At 43.4% G+C, this 27,934-nt stretch overlaps 1 protein-coding gene and 1 long non-coding RNA gene across 3 annotated transcripts in view; one reads left to right on the top strand and one right to left on the bottom strand.

Moving 5' to 3' along the window:
• LOC112448870 (uncharacterized) lies at positions 1-15,721 on the top strand. The gene is made up of 2 exons (XR_003037337.2): positions 1-14,727; positions 15,583-15,721. It is a non-coding gene; the product is annotated as an uncharacterized lncRNA (long non-coding RNA).
• Positions 15,722-18,672: 2,951 nt separating this feature from the next.
• The window catches only part of VIT (vitrin), a 123,561-nt gene continuing 114,299 nt past the window's right edge, over positions 18,673-27,934 (bottom strand). The window contains exons 11-13 of one of the 2 annotated variants that reach the window (XM_010809893.4): positions 25,537-25,763; positions 22,607-23,120; positions 18,673-19,262 (exon numbers count right to left, since the gene is read on the bottom strand). In XM_010809893.4, coding sequence (XP_010808195.1) covers positions 19,084-19,262; positions 22,607-23,120; positions 25,537-25,763 — 920 coding nt within the window. In that variant the 3' untranslated portion in view covers positions 18,673-19,083. 2 annotated transcript variants of the gene reach the window in all.

The raw sequence follows: 27,934 nt of genomic DNA, 5'->3' as shown, positions 1-27,934 counted from the left end.
ATATAAATATTAAAATTATATTTATTTTAATATAAAATAATATAAATGTAAAAATAAAATAAATATAAAATATAAATACAAAAATTAACGTTTATTAGCATTAATATATTAATATTTATATTAATATATTAAATCATGTTAATATAAATATATATTAATATATGAAAGGCTGAGTTTCAGGTCAAGCAGAAGTTACAACAAAGATGATAGCCTTCTTGCTATTGGGCTCTATGATTATAAATGGTGAACAGGTCAAACAAAAGAAGTACTCATTTTCATACTGAATTCCCCATGGCAAGTTGAAGGACGAGGAAGAGAAAATTAAGGTGGGTCAAGAATTTTCTCAGGCTCTCATCTGAAGACTCCTGAATCAGTAACTGAGGGGGCGTGTTACTCTGTTTCTCCGTTTGCCTTACTTTTGAAAAGTAAGGACACCAGTTCTTTGTCCCTCACTTTCCTTGATTCTCATTGCCTTACCCAAACCTCTCATTTCCATGCTGTATGGAAGAGTTTGCATGAACTGAACTGAATATACTATATATTAATATTATATTCTGATACTTTGATTTCTGATACTATAGTCAGTGGACAAGTTCTGAAGACACCTTACCAAGAATTTAAAAACTCTTCTTAGGTACAAATATTTAAAACAAATGGCAAAGAATAATCTGGAATGGGTCATGGATAATAGCCACCTTGTCTGTCTTATTCCAAGAATGTTTGATCATTATTACTGAACCATTTGTTTTCAATATTCAGACAAAGTGCATTTGTTTACTTTCAGTTTTGGCAAAGACTGGAATTAGCCTTGTCAACTAAAACAGATGCACAACTTGAGAGTTGCAAGTTGAGTTTTATTTGGGGCAAAATGAGGACTGCAGCCCAGGAGACAGAACCTCAGATAGCTCTGAGAGACTGCTTCAAAGAGGCAGGCAGAGAAGATCAATATATAAGACTTTGATCAAGGGGGAGTTCCATGCAATCAAGTGTTTACTTTACAAAAGGTTTTTTGCTAGTCATGAGGAGCTGATGTCAACAAGAAGGGATTTAGTGATTTTTCTAGAAGAGATGCAAGGATTGGGATCTTGAAATCAGTTCCTGAAAATAACTAAAGACCAGGTCCACCAGATTCCCTGAAGCACAGAATGCCTCATTCCAACCTGAACTCCTTCAGAGGGTGTTGAAGGTCAACAGCTGCAGCAGCATAGGTTTCAATCTTTGGAGTGGATTGCCATTCCTCCACCAAAGGGTCTTCCTGACTCAGGGATTGAAACTGTGTCTCCTGTGTTGCAGGTGGATTCTTTGCCACTGAACCACCTGGGAAGCCCAACCTCCACACAGGCAAATGCCCTTCTTGTTGCCGTTCAGTCACTGGCAGATGCTCTTGGCAACTGTCAGTTTGTAGATGACAGCCTTCATGTTTAAGAAAACCAAATAAATAATCGACTAAAAATTAGAGGCTATTCCTCCTCTATAATAAGTGCAGAGTAAGGAGGTTCTTGGTATTGGTTATACCTGTTCACAATGTCGAGGAAAACCCAGGCTCTTTTTATGTCTTTACTGTCATTCTTAGAGTTGTTGTTCAGTTGCTCAGTTGTGTCTGACTCTCTGCGACCCCATGGACTGCAGCACACCAGTCTTCCCTATTCTTCACTATTGCCAAAATTTGTTGAAACTCAGGTCCGTTGAGTTGATGATGCCATCCAAACATCTCATCCTCTGTCACCCCCTTCTCCTCCTGCCTCAAGCTTTCTCAGCATCAGGGTCTTTTCCAGTGCGTCAGTTCTTCGCATCAGATGGCCAAAGTACTGGAGCTTCAGCATCAGTCCTTCCAATGAATATTGAGGGTTGATTTCCTTTAGGATTGACTGTTTTTATTTTATTTTATTTTTTTTGCTTTTTAGGGTTGACTGGTTTGATCTCCTTGCAGTCCAAAGGACTCTCAAGTCTTCTCCAGCACCACAGTTCAAAAGCATCAATTCTTCAGCACTCAGCCTTCTTTATGGTTCAACTCTCACATCCTTAAAATTCTTAAAGTAATTTCATCTATTGTTTGGCTTCAGGCTCTCACAATGCCAGTCATGTTATCCAAGTTCAGGACAAGAAGAAGTTTGCTAAAAGGGGGAAAGGCAGTACTAATTGGGGCTTTGCTTATGGTAGTAAAGGAAATCTTCCTAGAGGCAATCCCATTAGCAGACTTCCTCCATGTATCCACTGGCCAGAACATTGTCTACCTATATTTAATGCATGTTGATTTTCAGCTTTGCTTGTAGGAGATGGCAACTGAGAAGTCAATTTCAAATAGCTGTTGGATTAAACAACAAACCTTTGTCTGGAAGATTTTCTTTAGATAACCTTAGAAGGAAATCTCCTTGATCACTCATTTCTGTTTTTCATTTTCCTTTGTCTTTCCTCTCTTAGCCTGATTATGAAAGGTGATGTATGTAATTTGTAGACACTGAGTCCTCAGTTCCTGACTGTTGAAAACAGTGCCTCAAATCACTTCCCAGATTGGACGTTTGTTTCCTCCAGGGGATGTCACAGAATGACATCCTATGACAGAATGATCTCTGTTCATTTCCAAGACAAACCGTTCAATATCGCAGTAATCCAAGTCCATGCCCCAACCAATAATGCTGAAGAAGCTGAAGTTGAATGGGTCTATGAAGACCTATAAGACTTCTAGAACTAACACACACAAAAAAGATGTCCTTTTCATCATAGGGGACTGGGATGTGAAAAAAGGAAGTTAAGAACCTGGAGTATCTTTTACCAAGGCAAATTTGGCCTTGGAGTACAAAATAAAGCAGGGCAAAGGCTAACAATTTTCCCTAGAGAACACACTGGTCATAGCAAACACCCTATTTCAACAACACAAGAGAAGACTCTACACATGGACATCACCAGATGGTCAATATTGAAATCAAATTGATTATATTCTTTGCAGCCAAAGATGGAGAAGCTCTATACAGTCAGCAAAAACAAGACTGGGAGCTGACTGTGGCTCAGATCATGAACTCATTGCCAAATTCAGACTTAATTGAAGAAAGTTGGGAAAACCACTAGACTATCCAGGTATGACCTAAATCAAATTCCTTAAAATTATACAGTGGAAGTGACAAACAGATTCAAGGGGTTAGATCTCATAGAGTGCCTGAAGAACTATAAACAGAGCTTTGTGACATTGTATAGGAGGCAGTGATCAGGACCACCCCCAAGAAAAATAAATGTGAAAAGGCAAAATGGTTGTCCAATGAGGCCTTACAAATAGCTGAGAAAAGAAGAGAAGCGAAAGGCAAAGGAGAAGAGGAAAGATATACCCACAAGGAGAGATAAGAAAGCCTTCCTCAGTAATCAGTGCAAAGAAATCGAGGAAAACAATAGGATGGGAAGGACTAGAGATCTCTTCAAGAAAATTAGAGATACCAGGGGAACATTTCATGTAAAGATAGGTACAATAAAGGACAGAAATGCTATGGACCTAACAGAAGCAGAAGATATTAAGAGGTGGCAAGAATACACACAAGAACTATACAAAAAGGTCTTAATGTCCCAGATAACCATGATGGTGTGATCACCCGCCTAGAGCCAGACATCCTGGAATGTGAAGTCAAGTAGCCTTAGGAAGCATCACTACGAACAAAGCTAGTGGAGGTGATGGAATTCCAGTTGAGCTATTTCAAATCCTAAAAGATGATGCTGTGAAAGTGCTGCACTCAATATTCCAGCAAATTTAGAAAACAACAGTGGCCACAGGACTGGAAAAGGTCAGTTTTCATTCCAGTCCCAAGGAAGGGCAATGCCAAAGAATGTTCAAACTTACCACACAATTACATTCATCTCACATGCTAGCAAAGTAATGCTCAAAATTCTCCAAGCCAGGCTTCAACAGTATGTGAACTGTGAACTTCCAGATGTTCAAGCTGGATTTTAAAAAAAGGAACCAGAGATCAAATTGCCAACATCTGTTGGATCATCAAAAAAAAAAAAAAAAAAAATCAAGAGAATTCCAGAAAAACATCTACTTCATTGACTACATTAAAGCCTTTGTGTAGATCACAACAAACTGGGAAATTCTTCAAGAGATGGGAATACCAGACTACCTCACCTGCTTCCTGAGAAATCTGTATGCAGGTCAGGAAGCAAGAGTTAGAACTGGACATGAACAACAGACTGGTTCAAAATAGGGAAAGGAGTACGTCAAGGCTGTATATTGTCACTCTGCTTATTTAATTTTTATGCAGAGTACATCATGTGGAATGCTGGACTTGGATGAAGCACAAGCTGGAATCAAGATTGCTGGGAGAAATATCAATAACCTGAACTCTGGTTTTGGAGAAGACTCTTGAGAGTCCCTTGGACTGCAAGGAGATCCAACCAGTCCATTCTGAAGGAGATCAGCCCTGGGATTTCTTTGGAAGGAATGATGCTAAAGCTGAAACTCCAGTACTTTGGCCACCTCATGCGAAGAGTTGACTCATTGGAAAAGACTCTGATGCTGGGAGGAATTGGGGGCAGGAGGAGAAGGGGACGACAGAGGATGAGATGGCTGGATGGCATCACCAACTCGATGGATGTGAGTCTGAGTGAACTCTGGTGATGGACAGGGAGGCCTGGCGTGCTGTGATTCATGGGGTCACAAAGAGTCGGACATGACTGAGAGACTGAACTGAACTGAAGATATACAGATGACACCACCCTCATGATAGAAAGTGAAGAGGGACTGAAGAGCCCCTTGACGAAAGTGAAAGAGGATAGTGAAAAAGCTGGCTTAAAACTCCACCTTCAGAAAACTAAAGCATCTGGTCCCATCATTTCATAGCAAATAGATGGGGAAACAATGGAAACAGACTCTTCCGGGGTGGGGGGAGGGGCTCCAAAAATCACTGCAGATGGTGACTGCTGCCGTGAAATTAAAAGACGCTCCTTGGGAGAAAAGTTATGACCAACCTAGAAAGCATATTAAAAAGCAGAGGCATTACTTTGCCGACAAAGGCCCGTCTGGTCAAAATTGTGGTTTTTCCAGGAGTCATGTTTGGATGTGAGAGTTAGACCATAAAGAAAGCTGAGCACCAAAGAATTGATGCTTTTGAATTGTGGTGCTGGAGAAGACTCTTGAGAGTCCCTTGGACAGCAAGGAGCTCAACCCACTCAATCCTAAAGGAAATCAACCCTGAATATTCATTGGAAGGACTGATGCTGAAGGTGAAACTCCAATACTTCGGTCACCTGACGTGAAGACTTGACTCATTGGAAAAGACCCTGATGCTGGGAAAGACTGAAGGCAGGAGGAAAAGGGGACAACAGAGGATAGGATGGTTGGATGGCATCACCAACTCGATGGACATCAGCTTGAGCAACATCTGGGAGTTGGTGATGGACAGTGAAGCCTGGCGTGCTGTAGTCCAAGGGGTCACAAAGAGTTGGACACAACTGAGCGACTGAACTGATCTAGGATGTCCCAATCATTCTAATCTTCCCTGCTTTGAATTCACTCACTCCATGAAGAGTGGTCAAGCATCAAAGCGTGGTACGTAGGCTTCCTTTCACACAAATCCTGAAGAAATCTATCATCTTAGATATAGCCTTGAGGTTATCCCTAAGATTATGTTTAAGTTTGATGTGTGACTCTTCCATTCTTTCTACTGCAAAGGATTGTCTTTTATTCCTTAGAAGAAGTTGTTTTCCTAAAGATGCTAAAAAAAAAAAAAAAAAAACAACCTTAAAAGATGCCTTAGAAAACAAACGTCTTTACTCATAAATAATTTGACCCAACCAATTTGAAAAATACCTAAAGCTTTATAACCTTCTGATAAAAAAGTGGACTTCCTTTGCTCTTTAAAATTAGACCAAATCATGCTTCTGGCTAAGATAGAGTAACAGAGACCAGATTTTCACAACTTTTAAAATAGAAAACACAACAGTCTTCAGGTATTGAACAATAGCACAAGACACAGAGAGAGGAAAACGGATTGGGTGTCCATGATGCAGTTGGGCAGTCCAGGGAGAAACTAGACATCTCTGAGTTGCAAAGACAGAGTTGAGAGTTCTGCAAGTCCAAGGCAGCTAGAGTTTGCAAGGTGAAGTACTACAAGAGAGCTCTGGAGATCTCAACTGGGTCCTCCCCAAGTCTTCAGCCAAGTACTGTTAAGTATAAGCATGTGAGGAACATATCAGAGGCTGAGGAGTCACCCAAAAGATATAGACAGAATAATCCTCTTATGAGATTATTATCTGATGTTAGGAATAGGGTCAGGAATAGCTCATGTTTCCACCTGGCATAGTGGAAATATATCAAAATTCGAGGCAGTAGGACTCTGAAGGTTGCTTCATTACTGTGGAAAAACAGCCCTAGGCTAAAAGTTGTTTTGTTTCTGCCTTAAAGCTCAAAAGTAAGACATGAAAGGATCAAATCGTTTTCAAGTAACTGTGACTCAGAACAAAGTTCATACATGTATATAAGTAAATGTGTGTGTGTATATATATTTGTGTACCTATTAATATTTAAATATACAAGACTATCTAACACTCAACAAAGTAATATTCATAGTATTTGGGATCCAGTGATCAGGTATGCAAAGTAATAGGAAAACAACCCAAAGTGAAGAGAAAATTTAATATATTGAAAATGACCCAGAATTAACACATAAGATAGAATTAGTGAACAATTAAATGTTCTAACTATACTGATATGTCTGAACATAGTGGAACATCTTTTAAATACTGAAAAGAAAAAGATCCTGTCAACTTGAAATTCTATACCCAGTAAAATTATATTTCAAAAACAGACTTACAAGAGCCAAAAGTATTCATGACTATTTGGATATATTAAAGCAAGTACTCAGGCAGAAGGAAATTGATACCAGATGATAATAAAAAATTTACTTATTTTTAAATCATTTTAAATGATAATTGCAGTTAAAAACAAAAATTAATATACAGGGGGTTGTAAAATAAATGTATAAGTAAAATTTATGAGAACAATAACACACAACTGGAAGAGGGTAAATACAAGTACACTGCCTTAAGGTTATGGTACTGTATGTGAAGTAGCATAATATTGCTTGAAGATAGGCTGTGATAAATTATAGATGTATCCTGTTGAACCTGAAGCAACCACTTAGAAAAGACATAGCTAATAAACCGATAAAGGAGGCAATAGGCAATAAATATCCAATTAATCCAAAAGAGGATAGAGGGAGGAAAAGGGGTACAAAGGACAGATATGACGCATAGAAAACAAGTAACCAGATGGTAGATTTAATCCCACCTGTAGAAGTAATCACTTAAAATGTAGACCATTAAATGTAAATGGCCTAAATGCCATAATTCAAGACAAGATTGACAGATACAAGATATCTGTCATAGATATCTGTCATCTGCTGCATACAAGATATCCACTTTAAATAAAAAGACTCAAATAGGTTAAAAGTAGTATAAAAGGATAGAAGAAGATATGCATTGCCAAAAGAAATCTTCAGTGACTAAATCAGACAAAATAGATTTCGAGGAAAAGAATATTATCAGGGATAAAAAGTTCATTTCAAAATGATTAAGAGGTCATTCATCAAGAGAACACAATTCCTGAAAGTTTATGTCCCTAGTAAAAAAGCTTCAAAATAAATGGAGTGAAATCTGATAGTAAGAAGGGGAGAATAGACAAATCTGCAAGTTTGGTTGGTGATTTCAACACTCCTCTCTCATTAATTGATAGTACAAGGAGATAGAAAATCAAGATACAGAGGACAGGTAGCACTACCAACCAACTTGACCTAGTTAATACTTATAGATAGAACATTCCATCCAAAAAGAGCAGAATATACTTTTTCCCCAAGGGCCAAGAACATTTACCAAGATAGATCATATTCTGGACCATAAAACGAGTCTCAATAAATTTAAAGGATTCAAATCACACAAAGTATGTTCATAGACCACAGTGAAATTAAATTAGCAGCCAATAAAAGAAAGATGTCTGGAAAACTCCCAAGTATTTGGAAACTGAAATAACCAAAGGGTAAAAGGAAAATTGAAAACTATTTAGACTGGCAAGGATGTGGATCAACGGGAACATCCATTTACTGCTGGTGAGAATGTGGATGGTGCAGCCACTTCGGAAGACAGTTTGGCAGTTCCTTACAAAACTAAACTTACTCTTGGCATATGATCCAGCAGTCATGCTCCTTGGTATTTACCCAACTGAGTTGAAAGCTTATAATCACACAAAAACTTACACAAGGATGTTTCTAGAAACTATTCATAATTGCCAAAACGTGGAAGCAACCAACCTATGTGTTTCAGTAGGTAGATGGATTTAAAAAAACCTGTGGTACATCCAGACGATGGAATATTATTCAGCACTAAAAAAGAAATGAGCTGTCAAGTCATGAAAAGACCTGGTGGAAACTTAAATTCATATTACTAAGTGAAAGAAGCCAATCTGAAAAGACTATCCTGTATGCTTTCAGAAACTGTAGAGACAGTAACAAGATCAGTGGTTTCTAGGCACTGGGGTGAAGGGAGGGATGAATAAGCATAGCACAGAGGACTTTTAGGACAGTGAAGCTATTTGTATGATATTGTAATGGTAGGTACCTGCCATACATTTGTCAAAACCCACAGAATGTAGAATACCAAGAATGAACCTTAATGTAAACTATGAGCTTTGGGTAATAAGGATGTGTTAATGTAGGCACATCTATTTTAATAAATGTACCACTCTGGTGGGGGATGTTGGTGGGGGAGTCTGTCTGTGGAGGGGAGACTAGGGATACATAGGAAATCTTTGTACTTTTTGTTCAATTTTGTTGTGAACCTGAAGCTTAAAGTTTATTTTAAAATACTGGGGGGAAAGTATTTTGAACTGAAGGAAAATGAAAACCTACCAGAATTTGTAGGATGCAACTATAGAGTGCTTAAAGGGAAGTTTTTATAGCACTGAACTCCTGTATGTGAAAAGAAGAAAGCTCTCAATTTGATGAGCTCAGCTTTCACATTAAGAAACAAAACAAAGAAAGTAAAGTAAACCCAAAGAAGAACAAAGGGAAAGATAAAAATAAGAGCAGAAATCAATAAAATATAAAGCATAAAAACACAAGAGAAAGCCAATGGTGGAAACAGCTGATTTTCTTGAGAAGACAAATAAAAGGAAAGCTCTTCTGGCTGATTCTCCAGACAAACTCCTGCCCAAATGGATCAAGGAGAGGTCTTGCAACACCACCTCCCACCCAGGAAAAATGACAAGAGAGATCTCTGGGTAAAATATCTGTACTCCTATGTGCTAATAATCAGTTTCCAAAATAAGACCCAATGTGTTCTTCCGTGAGGAAAAAGCACAGGATTTCTTTGTTTTCCCAGGAAAGTTGTTTTGAATTAGTCATTTGAAAAGTTTACATATATACTGTATTTGAAGATTCTAAAACAGTACTGCTTTAACTAATTCTATACTTGCAGCTTCACAATTTACATATCCTTCTTTCAACCCCCGTTATTCAGAATTTATAAATTTGAACCTACTTCATAGGTTCACTTTTTTTCTGGCGGGGGGAGGGGAGGAATAGACCATTTACCATGTTCATTCTTGCTTGAACAGAGAATCTAAATTGATCATCAGTGAATAGGGTAGACATTCAGGAACAAATATGTCTATTCTCTTAATCCTGACATTTGAAGAAAATTTATGAAGAACATTTATATAAAATAAGTTTCAGATGTTCAATAAATGCAATATAATTCAGGAATCTAAGGTCATGATGAATATCCCAAGCCAATGAAGTAATGTTTTTCAGTCAAATCAATATTTAATCATTTAGCTTCTAAAAACAGCACCATCAAGCAGATGATCAAAATTATCACTGGAGAGTACTCGGAATGTAAAAAGACGAGTAAGTCATGGGCTCTGTTCCATACAGTTTTCTCTTTTCTTCCATACTCCTTACATGAAAGATAGCATGGTTTATTCTCTTTTGCACTTTGCTTGCTTCTTTAATTCATAGCTTCACTTAAATTTATTCCCTGGCTTATTTCTGTTTTCTTCTGTGAGGAGCAAACCTTAAATGATTTGTTGTTTCCCCCAAAATATTGCTGCATAACTTTATTGCATTTACTGAAATCATACTCTATTTGCTTAAATCATTTTTTTTTTTCCTGAGAAAACTTGGATTTAAACCTGCCGTTTATCCAGATGTGTGACTCTGGGACAAGTCTCATCTCTATTTTTCCCTCTGAAAATGGTGCCTTTACATCTATTATTCCAATTAAGTCCCTCAGAGATAGTGCCAGGCACAAAGACCCTCAGGACAGCCAGCTTCTCCACTCCCTTCCTCCTCATCCCCACCCTGCCAACCTCGGGCAGCTGCAAATAGGGCCTGGCCCACAGGGAGAAACTTCACTGTGGAGAGTTCTGGACCTGTTAACCAAAAGCAACACATTACAAAGACCTCTTGTTTTTAGAAACCTTCATAATCTGAATGTTTCCAGGTGATTTATTTAGAAACCTCCTTAGGAAAGGAGTCAAACTAAAGTAAAACTAATTTTCTCCATTCCTAATTTTTTCCAGAAAATAGATTACTGACGAGAATTTATAGGCAAAGCTATATTCAGGAGGAAAAGTTAAGAAAGCTCCCTTTTAGTTCCCCAAGTGTGCTTTGTCAAGGCGCAGCCTTGCTCCTTCAGCCACTGAGAAGAGTGAACCCCAGCTGCTGCAGCCCACACTGCCCCATTTCTCTCCCATGACACGCAGCAAGAGTCGCTTTTAGTATTGCTTTCTCTAATGGCCTTGACCTCAGGTTTTTTCTGCATAGGGTTCTTCAGGCAGTGACTCCTACCTGATCTGCCCAGGCAACACCTAAGCACTACCCCAGCCCAAAGGCTGCCAGTGCAGGTGTGGCATGGGTCCAAAGAGGGGATTCTTTGTTCTGCTGTTTGCTCCTTAATAAAGAGTTTCCCAATCACTGGCAGGTCATCACAGCTGGGACAGGTGACAGGGTTAGGACTTGGCATTTCCGTGGATGTGTGGGATGAGGGGCATTCAGAAGTCTCATGGGGGTCAGTGCTATGGTAGGGAGGGCTTCCCAGGGCATCGGGGAAAAGCAGATGCTGTAAAGTGGCCAGGCAGTCCCAAACAACAGGGGTCACTGCCATGACCAGGGGGCAATAGGTTTGGCAGGTAAGGACACAAAGGACCCAAGTGGATTAGGTTGGTTTACTCCACAGTCAGTCCCCTTGTCCCAAGGACAGCATCAGAGGATGACAGGCAACATGAGTCATTGCAGGGGAGCTCTCAGTGGCTCAGTGGTAAAGAAACCACCTGCAGTGCAGGAGACATGGATTTGATTCCTGGATCAGGAAGATTCACTAGAGAAGGGAATGGCAACCCACTCCAGTATTCTTGCCTGGGCAGAATCCCATAGGCAGAGGAGCCTGGCAGGCTACAGTCCACAGAGTTGGGTCACAAGAGTCGGACGTGATTTAGCAACTAAACCACCACCACCAATTCCAGGGGGCAGTGAATCCACTTTATAGGCTGCAGCTGCACCCTAAGGTGGAACGTCCTTGACTGCAAAGAATGTTTTGTGAACACCTGCTACATGATGGAGAGGTGGACAGAGTGGTGTGACAACTCCTCACAAACTACCCACCTTGCTATATTCCCGAGGTGGTCTCAGGGCATTGCAACCAGACATGGGGCAGCCTGACCCGAGCCTGGCCACGGGGTCTGTGTGGAGGTGTGCAAGGTCGCCAGGGTGCCCGGCACAGCCCTTTTCCTACTGCCTTTCACCTAAGGAGATTATCCCCAGATACAGAGTTTGGTTAGAGAAAATTTCTTAGAGCCACTTGCTTCTTAAATACTTAGTTTTAATAAATGTCCAGAATCCCTTGAAATCAAAACAGTTCATTAACCAAATACCTTCTCTTTAAAAGGAAAAGTTTGAGGGAGGCTCCACACTGCCCACTCAGCTGCCTGGGGCATGTGTAGTACCTGCCACTTAATCTGTGTTTAAGAACCTGTGAGCAGATGGACTAACACCATCTGAGCTGGTGTGTAATTGCCTGCATAATAATCAGAGAAACACAAAAATGGACATATAGGCAAAAGGCAACTTAGGACTTCAAGTAACAATCCAGTCTCCCGAGATCTTGGATTTGAGGCTGCAGAGTAGAAAATAGAGTTGTGTGTGTTCTCAGTGACACACAACTTCCAGCACCTTTCACGGAACATTGGGACTGCATAACTGATGTCTAGGATTGATTTTAACCTCGTCACTGAATTTCTCTAGGCCTCCTCAGCCTGAGTGCAAACGAAGCCCTGTCACGATAATTCCCCAGGGGTGTTGGCTGGTCCTCCCTGATAAACTGGGTGGAGGCAGGGAAAGGTCTCTGTCGGATGCCCCAGATCTGCTCACGAACAAGCCTGTGGCCTTGCCAATGTCTTGCCGGCTCCCCTGTGGGCAGCTCTCCACTGAGGCTGCCATGGCTCCACTGGTATTTTGTTTCCAGAGATCTCTGCTAACTGTCCAGGATTAGAGCGACTCCGGGATGAAAGGGTTGGTTTTCCACTTTGGGAGAACGCCTTCTCTCTGTAGGTAAGAGCAGGCATGTGGGTGTTCCAGGCCTTGCATTTAGGTCAGAGGAGCTGGAAAGATCCCCTGGAGTTTCCACACTGCCTTGTCCCCTGTTCAATGAAGGTATTCTCTTAGGAGAAAACCAATTACACTGCCACTTTGCCATTTAGAAAACTGTGTCTGCTCATTTATTTTGCTTGGTGCGTATCTTAGACAGTCATTTCCACAGCGGTTTGTAACCTTCAACTTGTCCCTGTTCCCTCTTTGGCTTTCAAATGCCACACAACCTCCCTACTGAGATTGAAAAGAAACTCCCTTTCACTATGATTTCAAGGAGAACTTGTAGAGTATTAGGATAATTGGGGGAAAAAATCGCTATCATAATATCAAGATACAGGTTTACAGATGCCTTGGGAATGTCAGACCAACAACAATTAAATTGATTTCGGGTCTTGTTTTGATGTTTGCACAGTTTCCATGGCTTCCAGAGTCTTGCAGCTTCTGTGCCCTGGGCAGTCATGTAAAGGCTCTTTGTTGAGAACCCAGATTCCGATTTGCCATTAACCTGAATACACCCTGCTCACCTCAACCAAGTGTGAAACTAGAGGAGTCTCAGAAAGGAGCTATTCAGCTGGAATTGTATTTTTTATATGAAAGTCTCAGCTGCCAAGCCAAGTATAGTATTTGCTTACTTGGGCAGCTTATTGCCTATGGGCCCAGTTAGTGTGAGAGGAATGGCAGGGATAAAGTTAAGCTCAGTATTTTTCAATTACAGAACATTAAAAAAAAGAGAGAGAGAAAGAAAAAAAGCAAAGCCTTCATTGAAATTGCAATCTTTCAATCTTGTTTGCCATGTAGATGGTTATTTAAAGAGTACTTTTCTCCTCAATTACATCTTCGTACTAAGAATAGAGGTGGATCCCAGAGGCAGCAGTTCAGCTTCCCTGATGATCTGAACAGTTTTCAATGGCTAATGGCCTATAAACAAGTAATATTTTGTAGCTATTGAGGCCAAGAGACGTGAAAAGGAGTCTTTGACAGTTATGGGTTTTCTTGGATAAAACTTCTAAGCAAAACAGAGGGAGACTACAGAACTGGAAGACTATTACTCAGCGTGCATTTGGTTTTCCAAACTCAAGAACTCATGGGCATTCATTTGTAAGCATTCAAGACAATCAAGGAACCTCGAAAGTTTACTAACTGTAAGGTGATCGGACAAAACGATGTGAATGCTCCTCTGCAGCCTGCTGTGTCAGCTTGGGGTGCTGGGGGGCCCTGCTGAAGGGGGCCGCATCGAGAGGTCCGTCCTTAACGTGTGGACAGCGCCACTCAGTTCCCAACCTGCAGGGCTGTTCAACAATTTCCAGATGAAGCTCGTCCTAGAGGAGAGTGAAAGGACTACCTGATTTTCCAGTCCTTCTCTTGTCCTCCCTCTCCTTTCTGAGACTCTGCTGTCTGCCTGACCTTGGAGTTCCTGAGTTCTTCCATTTTCCTTCCCCAAATCCCCTCTTTGCTTGGGCTACTGTAAGTTGAGTTTCTGTTACTTGCACCGGAGAGGACTTGAACCAACCCAGCCCCCTGGCTCTGACCTGGCCCCTGCCTCTCCCTCCAGCCTTTTTCCCGACACCCCTGCCTCGGCCTCAAGTTTCAGGCTGTTTCTCTGTATTTCACACTGTTCCAAGCCTCCTCACCTCCCTAAGCATCTCAGACAGGGACCAGGTCTTATTAATCTTTGTATCCCAGTGGCTGTCACAATGCCTGACACATAATAGGTGCTTAAAACACATTTACTGAATGAAACTCAGGAAGGTAAACAGAAAGTGGGATTTTCATTTCTGTGGGAAAAATAAGAGTGTAAGGTGAGGAATAGTTTCCCTATGAGTAGATACCCTAGAAAGGCAGTGATTGTAACAGACAGTAATGAACCTAAGAAGGGTTCAAAAGAGTGCTGAGCCTGCATGGAAGTAGATCCTCTCTCTTGCCACCATATCCCATTTCTTTCTGAAAAATCTCTGCCTCCCGTTCTACCAATGTTATTGTATTAGGGGTTAGAACTCTCAGGTGACTTAGATTCAGAGTTCTCATCCCCTGTATTCCATGTTCTTGATGATGTATGTGTGAATTGTGTCCCCTAAGGAAAAGGGACAAGGAGGTCACTGGAAAACAGGTGGGTCGGGACTGTGTATCCAGAGAGCCCAAGTCTACCTGGGCAAGTCAGGGAAGGCTCCAAAGAGGAGATGGCATTTGGACTGAGACTTGAAGGATGGCTAGGAGTTTATTAAAGGATGGGAAGCCCAGTGTGTTCAGGGAGCTACAGGGACTATGGACTGTAGATTATAATCACCTGGCTTAAGTGAAAGCAGGTGGCTATCCAGAGAAGCAGGAGGAGTGATGGGGGGAAGTACAGTTTGCACTGGATGTTTAACAGACTCCTCACTTTGTATATTTAAGAGATCCTGAGCACACACTTAGCATAATTATACATAAATTTTAAATTCTCAAGCTTACTAGAGAACCCCCTATGCAGCCATTTGGGTTTAATTCCCAGATCTGCCTCTCCCAGCCCTATGACCTTGGGCAAGTTACTTGACATCTTCATATTTCAGCTACATGATCTGTAAAGTGAGAAGAATAATAGTACTTCTTGCCATAAATCATAGGGATGGGTGAGTTAATACATGTGAAGTCCTTAGAACAGTGCCCAGCATGCAGCACACACTAATTATTAAACACTTCACGATTATTTCTCTCAGGAGGTTGTTTGCAATCACCAGTCATGCGCTTTGTGCATAATCCCATGATATTAATTTTATCATTTTAATTGTTCATTTCCGTGGGGTTTCTCACTGGACTGTGAATTCTTCAAAGCCATTAGTTAAATAAATATCTCTTTCTAAAGTAATTGAATTCATTTCAAGCATATTTCCTACTTACTACATTTACATATTGGTAACCAGGGGGAGAACTTTTCTTAGGATTGTGACTGAAAAATAACATTATTTTCTGGAAATTCCTCTTTCAGGCTGGAAAATCCTTGACCACAGAAGCATCATCTTGTTTATAAAACCATGCCGGTCCCCCTGAGATTATGCTGGGAAACTTGCTTCATGGAGGTTTTGTCCTGATCAAAGGGATTAAAGAGCCCAGAGAAACAAAAAATATCTGAACCTTGTCAATTTGTTTGAAAATTTTTAGCAGAGCCTTGTTGCAAAACGTATGACCAAGAAACCTCAAAGACCCTTAACTCCCAACAGGTGGGCCAGTTGAGTAGAGGTTAGACATCGCTACATCCAGAGAGGCTGCCCAGACACTTCCACTTGTTTTGGTTGATTTGGAGGAGAAAGGGCACAGAAGTTCTCTGCTGAGACCTCGGAATGAACGATCGAGTTGATTTAGGAGACTGGCTCGTGTCTGCAGGACCCAGAGCACTCCACAAAGGTTGGACCAGAGGCCCCAAGTGTGCAGAAGCAGGTGTGTTTGTGGGATGGGCATGGGAAAGGGGGTGGGGTTTTGAGCCTCCAGAAGGCAGTCAAGTGAATCAGGAATTTGGAAGATAAGAAATCTGAATTCTGGTTCTGTCCTTTTATATCTGCACAATGCTCTTAAAGCCTGGGTTTCTTTTGTGTGTGTGTGTGTGTGTGTCATTGAAGGGTTTGATGTAGATTGTCTCCAAAGTTCTGTTTCTGGTGTTAAGATTTCAGTGCTGGCCCAGTGGTGTCGGGCACAGATTAGGTTGAGTAAAGAGGCTTTTAAATGCAAGTCTCACATGGCACCCATCACCACCAGGACGCTTGTCTCCACCGGATCTGTACAAACCCAGACCTGACCCAGCCCCAACAACACCACAGCCTGCCCACTCCTCTTGGCTGCCAAGAGGCCCCCGGGCCTTCTTGCCTGCTCTTACCTGAAGTCTGGTTCTCTTCCTCCACCTCCTGAGACAAGGCTACTTGTGCTCTCTCACCCCACATGTCTCAGGCCTGGAGTCAGGACAGGTCTGCTCCCAGCCCCCTTGAATCTGGCCTCAGCCCTCCTGCCTTGTCACTGTGGTCCTCTCCCAACCTCCTGGGCTCCTCTGTCCTCCCTGGGCACATGTGAGCTTGGCTCACTGCTTCTCTCTCCATCCTGACCCGTCACCATCTCTTGAGACTTGAACATCCACATGGACAATTCTAACAACGCTGTGATCTCTGAGGGCCTCAACAACCTCACTTCTGGTGGTCCACACAGCATATACTCAAGTATGTGACAACATATCAACAATGGACCTGTCTGAAGAGGTTTCTTTTATCTTCAAAATTATGATACCTATAGGTAGGGTGATGGCACCCCACTCCAGTACTCTTGCCTGGAGAATCCCATGGACGGAGGAGCCTGGTGGGCTGCAGTCCATGGGGTCGCTAAGAGTCGGACACGACTGCACGACTTCACTTTCACTTTTCACTTTGATGCATTGGAGAAGGAAATGGCAACCCATTCCAGTGTTCTTGCCTGGAGAATCCCAGGGACGGGGGAGCCTGGTGGGCTGCCATCTATGGGGTCGCACAGAGTCGGACACGACTGAGGTGACTTAGCAGCAGCAGCAGCAGCATAGGTAGGGTGACCATATAACTTATTTTTCAAACTGGTACAGTAAATGAAAGAGAACACCAAAATAATTAAGTTATATCATTTTTGGAAATATTTACTTATTGATGACAAATTGATTTTCATATTAAAGCCTCTGTAAAATAATTATATTCCAAATCTATTTTCCAAAGTAAGACTTCTCTTAAAAAAATTAACTTGTGTACATTGAAGCAACATTGAAAAAAACTTTATATCAATTACCTGCACATTCAAAATAATAGGCAGAATAATCGCCCCTAGTACTTATGTCCTGTAATTAGTTTCCTAGCTAAATCTGGCACTGGTATCTTAATGAAGAATTTCCTTTTTGAAGCTAGTTGTCATATTTGAAGTTTTTGAACAAATCTGTTTGCAATTGCTTTTGAAGTAAAATTTATGGTTAATAAATTTGAAATCATTGACACCTTTCTCAGTAGACCACAACATTTTTAATTGGCAATAACCCCTCAGGTATCGAGAGATTGGTAAATTCTGCACAAATTCTATTAAATGGATACTATTTCTGATTCAAAATTTCTTACATAAATATTTTGCCCCAAGTATTAATACAGGTACTATCTTTTGGCCTATATTCAGAGTACCATTCTCCAAAATACATTTTTACAGAATATAACTTGTCAAGTAGGGTATAGCTATTTAGAATGCTTCTGAATGCTCCCTATCGCATATGTAATTTCATATCGTAATGAATAAGTCTTGGAAGTAAAAAGTGGGGTTCAGTCAAACCCAGGCCAGCTTATTTGAATGGAATTATTAATAGTAGTATCTAGTTAACATATGAAATATCCAAGATGAATGTTAAACTAAATGGGACCCAGAACAGCAGGCATATAAACAGGGACTCTCCCAGGTAACAGCTCTAACACTGACCCTCCGAGGCAGCTTGTAGTTCTTCATCCTGGCAGCACATCCTCAGTATCATCAGAGAGCTCGTCAGACCTGTCAGTGATCCGGCTTTCGTCCCAAAGACTCAGCTTTCATAGATTGGGATGGGACCTGGGAATGAGCGTTTTACTCTAAAATGATTCTAACAAGCAGCTTGGGCTGAGAGCGGCCATACCAGCCTGATGCCCTGCTTCCAAAGCCAGGTCACTTGAAGGGTGGGAGGCTCAAGATGGAGGGGATTTATGTATACATATAGCAGATTCACTTCGTTGTACAGCAGAAACCAACACAGCATTGTAAAGCAAGTATACTCCAATAAAAAAAAGAATACGGGAAAAAAAAGAAGCCAAATGAGTGTGGTCCTCCAGGGCCATTCCCCAACTACTCCATACACTGCAGGAACACAGTGATTCCCACAATTGAGAAGAAGAAGGTAAACCAGGGGCCGCCGTGCTGTGCCACACTGTCCCTGCACCCACATGGGCGCGCTGTCACCTCGAGCCAGGGGACGGCGCAGGGCAGGTGCTCTGGGGCATGAATAGAGGGTGGCCCTGCCACAACCCTGTGACCACTGCCCAGAACACAGAGTGATTGCATGAAATCCTTTCAAACATTTAATAACCGACTCCTATATTGTTGTGACAAAAATGAAACTTGTGGAGAGTTAACAGATTTCTGACTGGAGATAAAGATGTTAAAAATCTCACAAAAGCTCTAGGTAAGCCTGTTGTAAGTGCTTTGTTCTAGTCTCAATATTTATTTTAAAAACAATCCTCAAAATGTAAAATGCCCAGCATTCCCAAAGCAAGGTATCTTTTTGGCTCATCCTACAAATTAATGATCATCTTTCTAACTCCAAGTATGAAAAACCACCCTGGCAAAGAAAAATAACAAGACGTGGTTTGCAAGCCCTGCCTTCCTGGCTGTCCCACCTGTGCCCCGAAAAGTGTTGGGGGTCATCCCAGAGCCAGTCGGGAGAGCAGCTTTTGCTGGTGCTTGGCCTGCTCTGAACTCAGTTCCGAGGCTGTGAGTTGAACTCTGTGCAGATGTTCTGAATGACCTTGGGGACCACTTTGTAGAGGTTGTCAAATTCGTCCACGAAGAAGGCGTGGTCCCTGGCAGGGTGAGTGGCGATGATGTCCAGCTCATCCTGGGCAGCCCACGCCACACCTATGGCGTAGGTGATCACGCCTGTGGGGACAAAAGGTGGATGAAGTGAATGTCCCCAAGGAAAAGTGTGGCCATCCACCCTTGCCTTCCTGCCACTCTGTTGGCCATTGTGCTTGAATGCAACCAAATCCAAAATCAGAAATGTGCCCAAAGCATGAACATGTGCTGCATGCCAGCAGCAGTGAAACTGATATAATTGTTCTCTCACAGGGGTTTACCATCCTTTGGAGAAAAAAACAACAACAAAACAGAAGAATGGAGTCAATCCATGATAAGAATTTTATGAGGAACAGCAAGGGAATGATATCTGGGACAAGCGAAACTTGGGTGCCCTGCAGATTATACCCCATGCCACACACCTGCTCTGTGTGTAGAGTCACGCAAAACTGAGTCTTAACCGCCTCAAAAACCAGTTCAAGATCTTTTAAATGTAAGTGAAATGACGGGTAGTCAAATCCACCTGCCTTCGCTAATCAAGATTGTTTTAAGACTTGCATGTCCTGCAAGTGGCTCGTAGCCACAACAATAAGATGTTTGCCTGAGTTGTTCTCCAGAAACTTGGAATCAGCTGAGCTGAGACTCAGCTGTGTCTAGTTCAGCTGAGCTGGTTAAGACTGGATAGGACCACTGACCCCCCAACCTGGCATGCGTGAATGCCCACTTAGTGGCCTTTAGAACACATGCAGAGGCCTGTAGCTTAGTTCTGCCTGCACAGAACAATTCCATATCTTTTCCTCCCCACCACTCAGATGCCCCACTCCTTTGCTATCCTGTAAAGCCCTGAGCCCCTTGCCTTTGGGGAGGTAGACTTGTGACTGGTTCTCCTGCCTGCCTTGTGGATAAGCCCTCTCTTTGCTGCAAACCTTGGCCAAAAAACAAAACCAAACCAGTGGAGCTGAATCACTTTTGGCTTGAGGGTGACTTTATAAGCCATAGGCTCCAACAGTGAGGATTTCCAGAGCAGGAAAACATGCACAAGGACCTGGAGAGCTGGCGACCCAGCATCTGCTCCATCACCACAGAAAAGTTAAGTGTTTACAGATAAAGAAGGAGCTAACAGTGCTGACTGCTGCAGGGGGATCACTGGAGATGAAAGGGAAAAGGTATCCACTGAATTCAGAAGAAACATAAGATGCCGTAGCTTGTAGAGAGAAGTGTCCAGGGAGTCAAAGCCAAAGAAACCAAGTGAATTGCTGTGAGCTGAGATTGAAAGAGAAATGAAGATAAAGAGGAGGCAGGTGGTAACGAGCCAGAACATGGGGTCAAAGGGAATTATTTCCCTCTTTAAGAAGGGAGGGACTGGAGCGTGTCTAGATACAAAGGGGAATGAACATAGTAGGATTAAAGGGTTTGGGCTGTAACCATGGACTGAGATGCCTCAGGGAGAAGAGGAATTCAGAGAGCAGGCATCTGTCCTTAGTGGGGCGGCAGACTGCCCAGAATGTGCTTCTTGACTGGGGCAGGTGCTGACCTATTCCCATGCCCACTCCAGGCTGACCAGGGTGAGATAAGCAAGATGGCCATGAGATGGCGGGCAGAGCCTGGGGAGGGGCTTCTGCCCAGGCTCCAATCCCCCACCTCCCCGCCACCCGCAGGGCCATGGCTTTCTCTAGCATCTTCCGGGTTCCCTTTCCTGCTGATGGGAGCGCCGTCCACACCACAGGTGGTTCTGGGCTAAGCTCTTCTCCTATTGTGGCTCATTAAGCTGCCAGGTCCTTTTCTCACCTTTCCAGTGTCTTTTCTCTGAACATTATCCACATTGGGAAAAGTCAGGGTTGGGCTTTAAAAATGCTGCCAAGTGGTCACAGGAAGAGTTTAGCTGCAGAACAGGGCTTAGACCCACTAAGATCTCGTTTCTATTCACAGATGGAAGGGCTGCCCTCTCCCACGCCCGGCCCAAGTAAAGACAACAAGACCAATATTAGAGATTTAGCTTTTCACATCCTGCAGTCCAACCTTACGGTAGAGGTCTTTCTACTGGCAATTCTGATAGATGGTCCCCCAGCCTTGGCTTGGACACCCTCGGGGACACCCCAGTGCTCATGGCTTCCATGTCACTTGCATCTGTTGGCCCTTGTTGTTTAAAGATACCCAGAACATGATAGCCCTGACAGTGCCTGGGACATCATCCTAGGTCTTCACTTTCTCCCGACCAGTGGGTCAAGGATACCCTCTGGGTGAGGCTTAAGGAGAGGCATCGAGAAAAATGAGTAAGAGGAGCTGAACACAAGCTGGGGATGGACGCTCTTGGGCTTGTCACCAAGAGTTGCCCCACCTGGCTCTGCCCACTCACTCTGGAACTTTGGGCAGTTTGCTTCTGAACCATAAACCATCCTTACTCTGCTGACAGGAGCCCACGGGGCCTTGTGACTGCTGGCATGTGGACCACCTGCCATCCCACCGTAATGAGTGCTCCCTACGGGGCAAATCACTGGGAAGACCGTCTGAACCTGGTGTCTGGTTACTTTTCCAGAAGCCAGAAATATTGGTTCCTGAAGGCTTAGTTTTATATCCCTCCTTGTTTCAGAAAGGATTAAAAGCAGCTTTAAAGAATATGGGAAATCCTGCAAACAAACTCAAATTAAATGGAGGCAGACACTTAGTGCATACACACACACGAAAACTTCCCCCACAATAGGTAAGTCTTGTTCACCAGTACTTACCGCAGGTTTTTGGTTCACTGATGACTCCGTTTACTTTTATTGTCATTACTAGTATTACTGTCACTAGGGGTTTTCTCAGGTTGTTTGTATTGTCCTTGTATTTTATGGCACTTTTCTAAACAAGGATTATATATAGATTTTGTCCAAAAGGCATTACATATGACTGATTTTTTGAACACTTACAAAAAAACGTTTTGCTCATTTTTCATGGTTTTAAACTTCCTGTTGTCCTCTTTCAAATTTCATATGGAAATATCTCTTTAAATACTTTGAATGAAAATTTCTTTGAGGTCTCCCCCACCAAAACCTCCAATATCTGGTTAGCAATTGCTTATATGATAGTATTATACTTCTGTTTTAAAACATCCATTTTCTTCAAGTTTCCAACACAATTTTGTGGTCTTCAAGGGAGATTAGAGTGAGGAGTCAAATTCCTCTTTAATGCATCACGTGTCGGTGAGTGTGGGACATAAAGAAGAGGGGTAGCATCCGCAGGCCTTGATGCTGTGGAAACTACCCCCGTGTCCTTGCCTGACCCTTCTTCACTACCCAGAGGGCCCTGTGGTGTTGAACTACACCCTAATGCCCTAGGGTTGTGAACATTTTATTAGGTCTAGACAAAACCGGTGCCCAGAGAAACAACCCATCAAGGCCCAGAGGTCTGCTCAGCCCCAGACTGGTCAGCAAGAGCAGCTCACTTACCCTTGTGATGGGCGAGCATGGCCGGTATCCGGATGTCGTCATAGGACCTCCCGTCGGTGATGAGTATCATTAGCTTCCTCTTGTTGGGCTTGGACTTCTTGAAGAGCTGCTCCAGGGCATAGTGGATGGCAGCTCCTGTGCTGGTCCCTCCACTCCAGTAGCCCACCCTCTTGATGGCATTGAGGACATCAGATTTGGTGCTGTACTCATCGAACCCAAACTCCAGCCGCTGCTCGTAGGTGTATTGCATGGCCCCAATCCGCGTGTCCGTGTCTGAAATCTCAAACTCCCTGCTGAGGTTGGCCACAAACTGGAGGACAGTGCGGAAGTTGCTGGTCCCCACACTGCTGGAGCCGTCGATGACGAAGCCGATGTCGGCCGAGTTTAAGCAGGTCTTGCTGCAGGCCAGTCGGTCGGTGTCACAGACCCGCTTCACCAGCGGCTGCACAGTCTTGTGGAGGCTGAACCAGTTCTGCACGGTGAGCGAGTAGAAGCCGTTGGTTCTGCACACAGCCTGGAAGACAGGGGCAGGCCACCCGCCAGGTCAGGGGTCTCAACCTCCAATGGATCACCATGACCGGCCACCTAAGGCCTCTGTCCATCTCGGTTCACCCAGTCAGGTGCTCTCAGGGCAGAGGCCCCTCTGGTTATCTCTGACCCATTCCCCCACCCTCAGCCAGGTCTCTGCTTTCATGGAGAACCATCAGTCAAGCAAATCCACCAGGAGAGGGGAATTTCTGGTTTAAGCTTCATATTTATGCCCCTCCAGGCCCCTTGGTTTGTACTGGCAGCTAGCCATAAGGCTGGCATTGGTGGGCACCAACCCATGAGGATTAAAGAAAGCTTTTGTTCTGATTGGGAAAACAAAAGGCACACAGGAGAGGAAGCTTAAGAACTGGTTACGGGGCAGACCTGCATCCAGCAAGAAGGGGGTTCCACATCTGTGTCCGGCACCCAACTAGACGTTCTTAACATCATTTCACTACCCACCCTCTGCCCACCTTAACCCTACAGGGTGGAATTCTAACCCACTTGTCATGAAGGAACAAACTGAGGGCCAGTTGTGAAGTGACATCCTTGAGGTCACAACTCAAATCTCTCTGCCCTCAGAACCCCAGCTCTGTCCCCTGGACAGCCCTGCCTCCAGGCAAATGAATGTTTACTTGTGCCCAAGCATGTTCCAGAAAAAACTCAAGGTGCCTGCAAATACACATTGAGCAACCTGGTTGGTGTGCTCCTGGAAGTGACCATTTCCCTAGCCATTGCCTCTCAAGAGGTCACAGAGAGAATCACAGACCTGCTGGCTGCTGTTGAAGGTGTATAATTAAAACATTATTTGAAAACAAGAAATGACTTTAAAATGTCCTGGGAAATGTACTTTAATTGGTTTGTAAAAACCTAATGGGGTTCACAAAACTTTCCATGGCTTAGGTGCCATATGAGATGGGTGTCGAGGCTGAGTTGAATTCTAGCCAATGGATGGGGGGCAAGGATCCCCACCAGGCAGTCTGAGTGAGTCATAACAGGAGAGAGCGTGGTGCTGGCATGGGCAGGACACTGGGTGGCTGGAGCTAGGGAGCTGGGTTAAGACCACCCTCCAGAAAACCTCAGAAGTAACAGTGAATGGAGAAGGATTTGGAGCAAGGACCCTGTGGGACTGGGAAAAAGCATGAGATGCATTGTGAAATCTAAACTGGGGAGATCCAGAAGGGAGAAAGAAGACATGTAAAGTATCAATACTCGCTTGAACCGGGGAGGTGGCACTGGGCATGGGAAAGACTGGGCAGATGTGAGCTACATGACATGGGAGCTGACAAGTTGTTCTGGCGTAACTCCGGGTGTCTGGGACAGCTGTGGGGCCAATGCACAGTCCGGAGGAAGAAGGAATTTGAGTGGGGAAGATGAGGCACTTGGCATGTTGCGTGTAGGATTTAAGGTTCTTCAGGTCATCAGGTGGAGACTAGTCTATCAGCTTGAAACAGATGGCTACTGAGCTCCAGAGAAAGCACGGCGGGAGACAATGTGTTACTGCTTGTGAGTGAAGGCTGAAGCTGTGGCCCTGGGAGAGGGTCTGGAGGGAGAAAAACTAGTGAGCACAGAGGAGAGAGCCAAGGAAGTCTATGCTTCAGGTACAAGACAGAAAAGAGGAGGGAGCAAGTGAAGTAAGAACCACACTGTGTCCTAGAGGTTAAGGGAGATAAGAATGATGACGAAGTGCAGGATCTGTGCAGGGAGCTGAGCCCCAGTAGATCTGGAGACAGGCTGCTAACACTGGGGGCATCCCCCCTCCTGTCCTCCTCCTCTCCTTTTTAAACCTGGGGTCCTGTCTCTGGAGAAAGGTTTATGTGGGGTCTACCGTATAAAGCATACACAAAGTGAGCTGCACTGGGGGAATAGGCCTAGATTCCCACCTGTCCTGCCTCCGTGTCCTGTTGGGCATCTCTGTGGAACTCAGGGGCAGCTGAGTTTGAAAGCCTGCACTCCCTGATGTGGTTTAGTACCTTTCCTTGTCTTGTCTATCAGATTAGTTGACTTGTGGTACATGTGCGCCCATGTGTGTGCTCATGTGAAGACTTGCTGGGCTGCCCAGTTTGAGGTCCCTTGGGGCTATGAGAGGCACTCAGGGGAGCCTCTGATGTGAGGCTTTGGGGACCCTGCTCCTCCCAAGGTGCTGATGCCAGACCTCAGTTCACCAGGTACGTGGTGGGTTGTTGGGTGTTGCCTTGAGAGGGTAACTCCAGGTTCCAGACTCACTAGTCTCTCACTGGAGGCCCTTCTGCCTAGAAACGAGCTTAACATCCATTTGGAAAACACAGGAGACACAGCCTGGATGGCTGCTACAGCTGTGTGAAGTGTGGGGCATTCTTTTATTGGGTGGGTTTCCCACTTGCATACCTTACGTAGAAGGCATACCTTGTTGGCAAACGTACCTTGTTTGCAAAGTTGGGCTCCAGCATGTACTGCTTCTCATTTTCAGAGGCACCTTCAATGGTGATGAAGAAAATGTTGACGCCTGACTCTCTCGCCAACCTTGAGGCCTCCTCCACCTTGTCCGTGGGCCAGCCGTCCACCATCACCACAGCCACGTTGGGGGCACCACCTCTGTTTCCATTAAATTTGGAAAAGAAGTTCTTGGTCACAAAGGAGATGGCCCGGCCTGGAAGGAAAAGAAAACTCTTGCTTGGAGTGATTATGGAACAGATGAGAGCAGCATAAAGAGGTGCAGAAAAATATCCATTCCCTCCCTTATTGGCTTGTTTTCTTTTTTTAATCATGTTAACTAGCTTTGGGTGTACAGTTCAGTGGTGTTAAGTACATTCACAATATTATGGAACCTATAGCACTAGCCATTTCCCTCCCCAGCTTCATTTTGAGCTTCAACTTCTAATTTCCTCTTGTTTTAAAAAGGTTTTATACCATTTGCAATAACATGGAGGGACTTAGAAATTATCATACTAAGTGAAGTAAGTCTGACAGAGAAAGACAGATATTCTTTGATAACACATATGTGGAATCTGAAAATTAGTATAAGTGACTGTATATACAAAATAGAAACAGACTCATAGAAAACAAACACGTGGTTACCAAGGAAGAAATGGGGGGGAATAAATTAGGAGTACTGGGTTAACAGATGCAAATTACTATACATAAAACAGATAACACCAAAGATTTACTGTAAAACACAGAGAACAATATTCAATATCTTGTAATAACCCCTAATGGAAAATAATCTGAAAAAAAAAAAAGAATCACTTTGCTGTGCACCTGAACCTAACACAATACTGTACATAAACAATACTTCAATTTTAAAAATTAAAAAAGAATAAAAAGTTTTTGAGACCAGCACGCAGGTGAGAAAAGCTTTTCATGGGAACAATAGTGTCCGTTCTCTGCCTGGGTGCTGGAGCTGACCTCAGTAAGCCCCTGAGCCATTTCCAAAAGTGTGGGGTAGCCTTCTCCTTGGGCTTTGAGGGCTTGCGGTGAGCCCGACACTCCAGGTGTGGAAGGGTGTATTCTGGATTCAATGGAATCTTGTGTCATTTCCACTAGAGGCACAGGTCTGGCTGGCCTGGAAGGCACCACACCCACTAAGAACTGAGAGATGTGTTCTACCTGGCTGCGCTTTCTACTGGCCATGTGGGCCTGGATAGGTCACTCCAGACTGCTGGGCCTAGGTTTCCATGATGACAGCCTGCCTCAACTGAGAGCAGCAGTTGGGAGGGATGACGTAGCTTCCCAGCATACCTTTCTCAAGCATATACTTCACATTTGTCTAGGGCCTCAGGAGAGTTTTGGAATCAAGGAGGGTGAGAAACTATACCAGTTTTCTGGGACTTTCCCAGGTTTAGCACTGAAAGTCCCATATGCCCTTGGGCAAACTGGGATGACTGATAGCCCCAAAGGGAGGGCTCGTAACCTGGCCTCTATGGACCCACAAATCCCTGGAATTTATACACAGTATTTTGTATCAAGAGCCAAAGCAAAAATAATACCCAATTGTGGATGTGACTGGTGATAGAAGCAGGGTCTGATGCTGTAAAGAGCCATATTGCATAGGAACCTGGAATGTTATATTCACGAATCAAGGCAAATTGGAAGTGGTCAAACAGGAGATGGTAAGAGTGAACATCGACATTCTAGCAATCAGTGAACTAAGATGGACTGGAATGGGGGAATTTAACTCAGATGACTATTATATCTACTACTGTGGGCAGGAATCCCTTAGAAGAAATGGAGTAGCCATCATAGTCAACAAGAGTCTAAAATGTAGTACTTGGTTGCAATCTCAAAAATGACAGAATGATCTCTGTTCGTTTCCGAGGCAAACCATTCAATATCACAGTAATCCAAGTCTATGCCCCGACCACTAATGCTGAAGAAGCTGAAGTCGAATGGTTCTATGAAGACCTACAAGACCTTTTAGAACTAACGCCCAAAAAAGATGTCCTTTTCATTATAGGGGACTTGAATGCAAAAGTAGGAAGTTATTAAACACCTGGAGTAACAGGCAAATTTGGCCTTGGAATACAGAATGAAGCAGGGCAAAGGCTAATAGAGTTTTGCCAAGAGAATGCACTGGTCATAGCAAACACCCTCTTCCAACAACACAAGAGAAGACTCTACACATGGACATCAGCAGATGGCCAACACTGAAATCAGATTGATTATATTCTTTGCAGCCAAAGATGGAGAAGCTCATTACAGGCAGCAAAAACAAGACCTGGAGCTGACTGTGGCTCAGATCACGAACTCCTTATTGCCAAATTCAGACTTAATTGAAGAAAGTAGGGAAAACCACTAGAGTATTCAGGTATGACCTAAATCAAA

Source organism: Bos taurus, chromosome 11 (genome assembly GCF_002263795.3).
Source record: "Bos taurus isolate L1 Dominette 01449 registration number 42190680 breed Hereford chromosome 11, ARS-UCD2.0, whole genome shotgun sequence".
Taxonomy (NCBI): Eukaryota; Metazoa; Chordata; class Mammalia; order Artiodactyla; family Bovidae; genus Bos; species Bos taurus.
The sequence above is the reverse complement of the archived record's forward strand: the minus strand, read 5'-3'. Positions and strand labels throughout refer to the sequence as shown.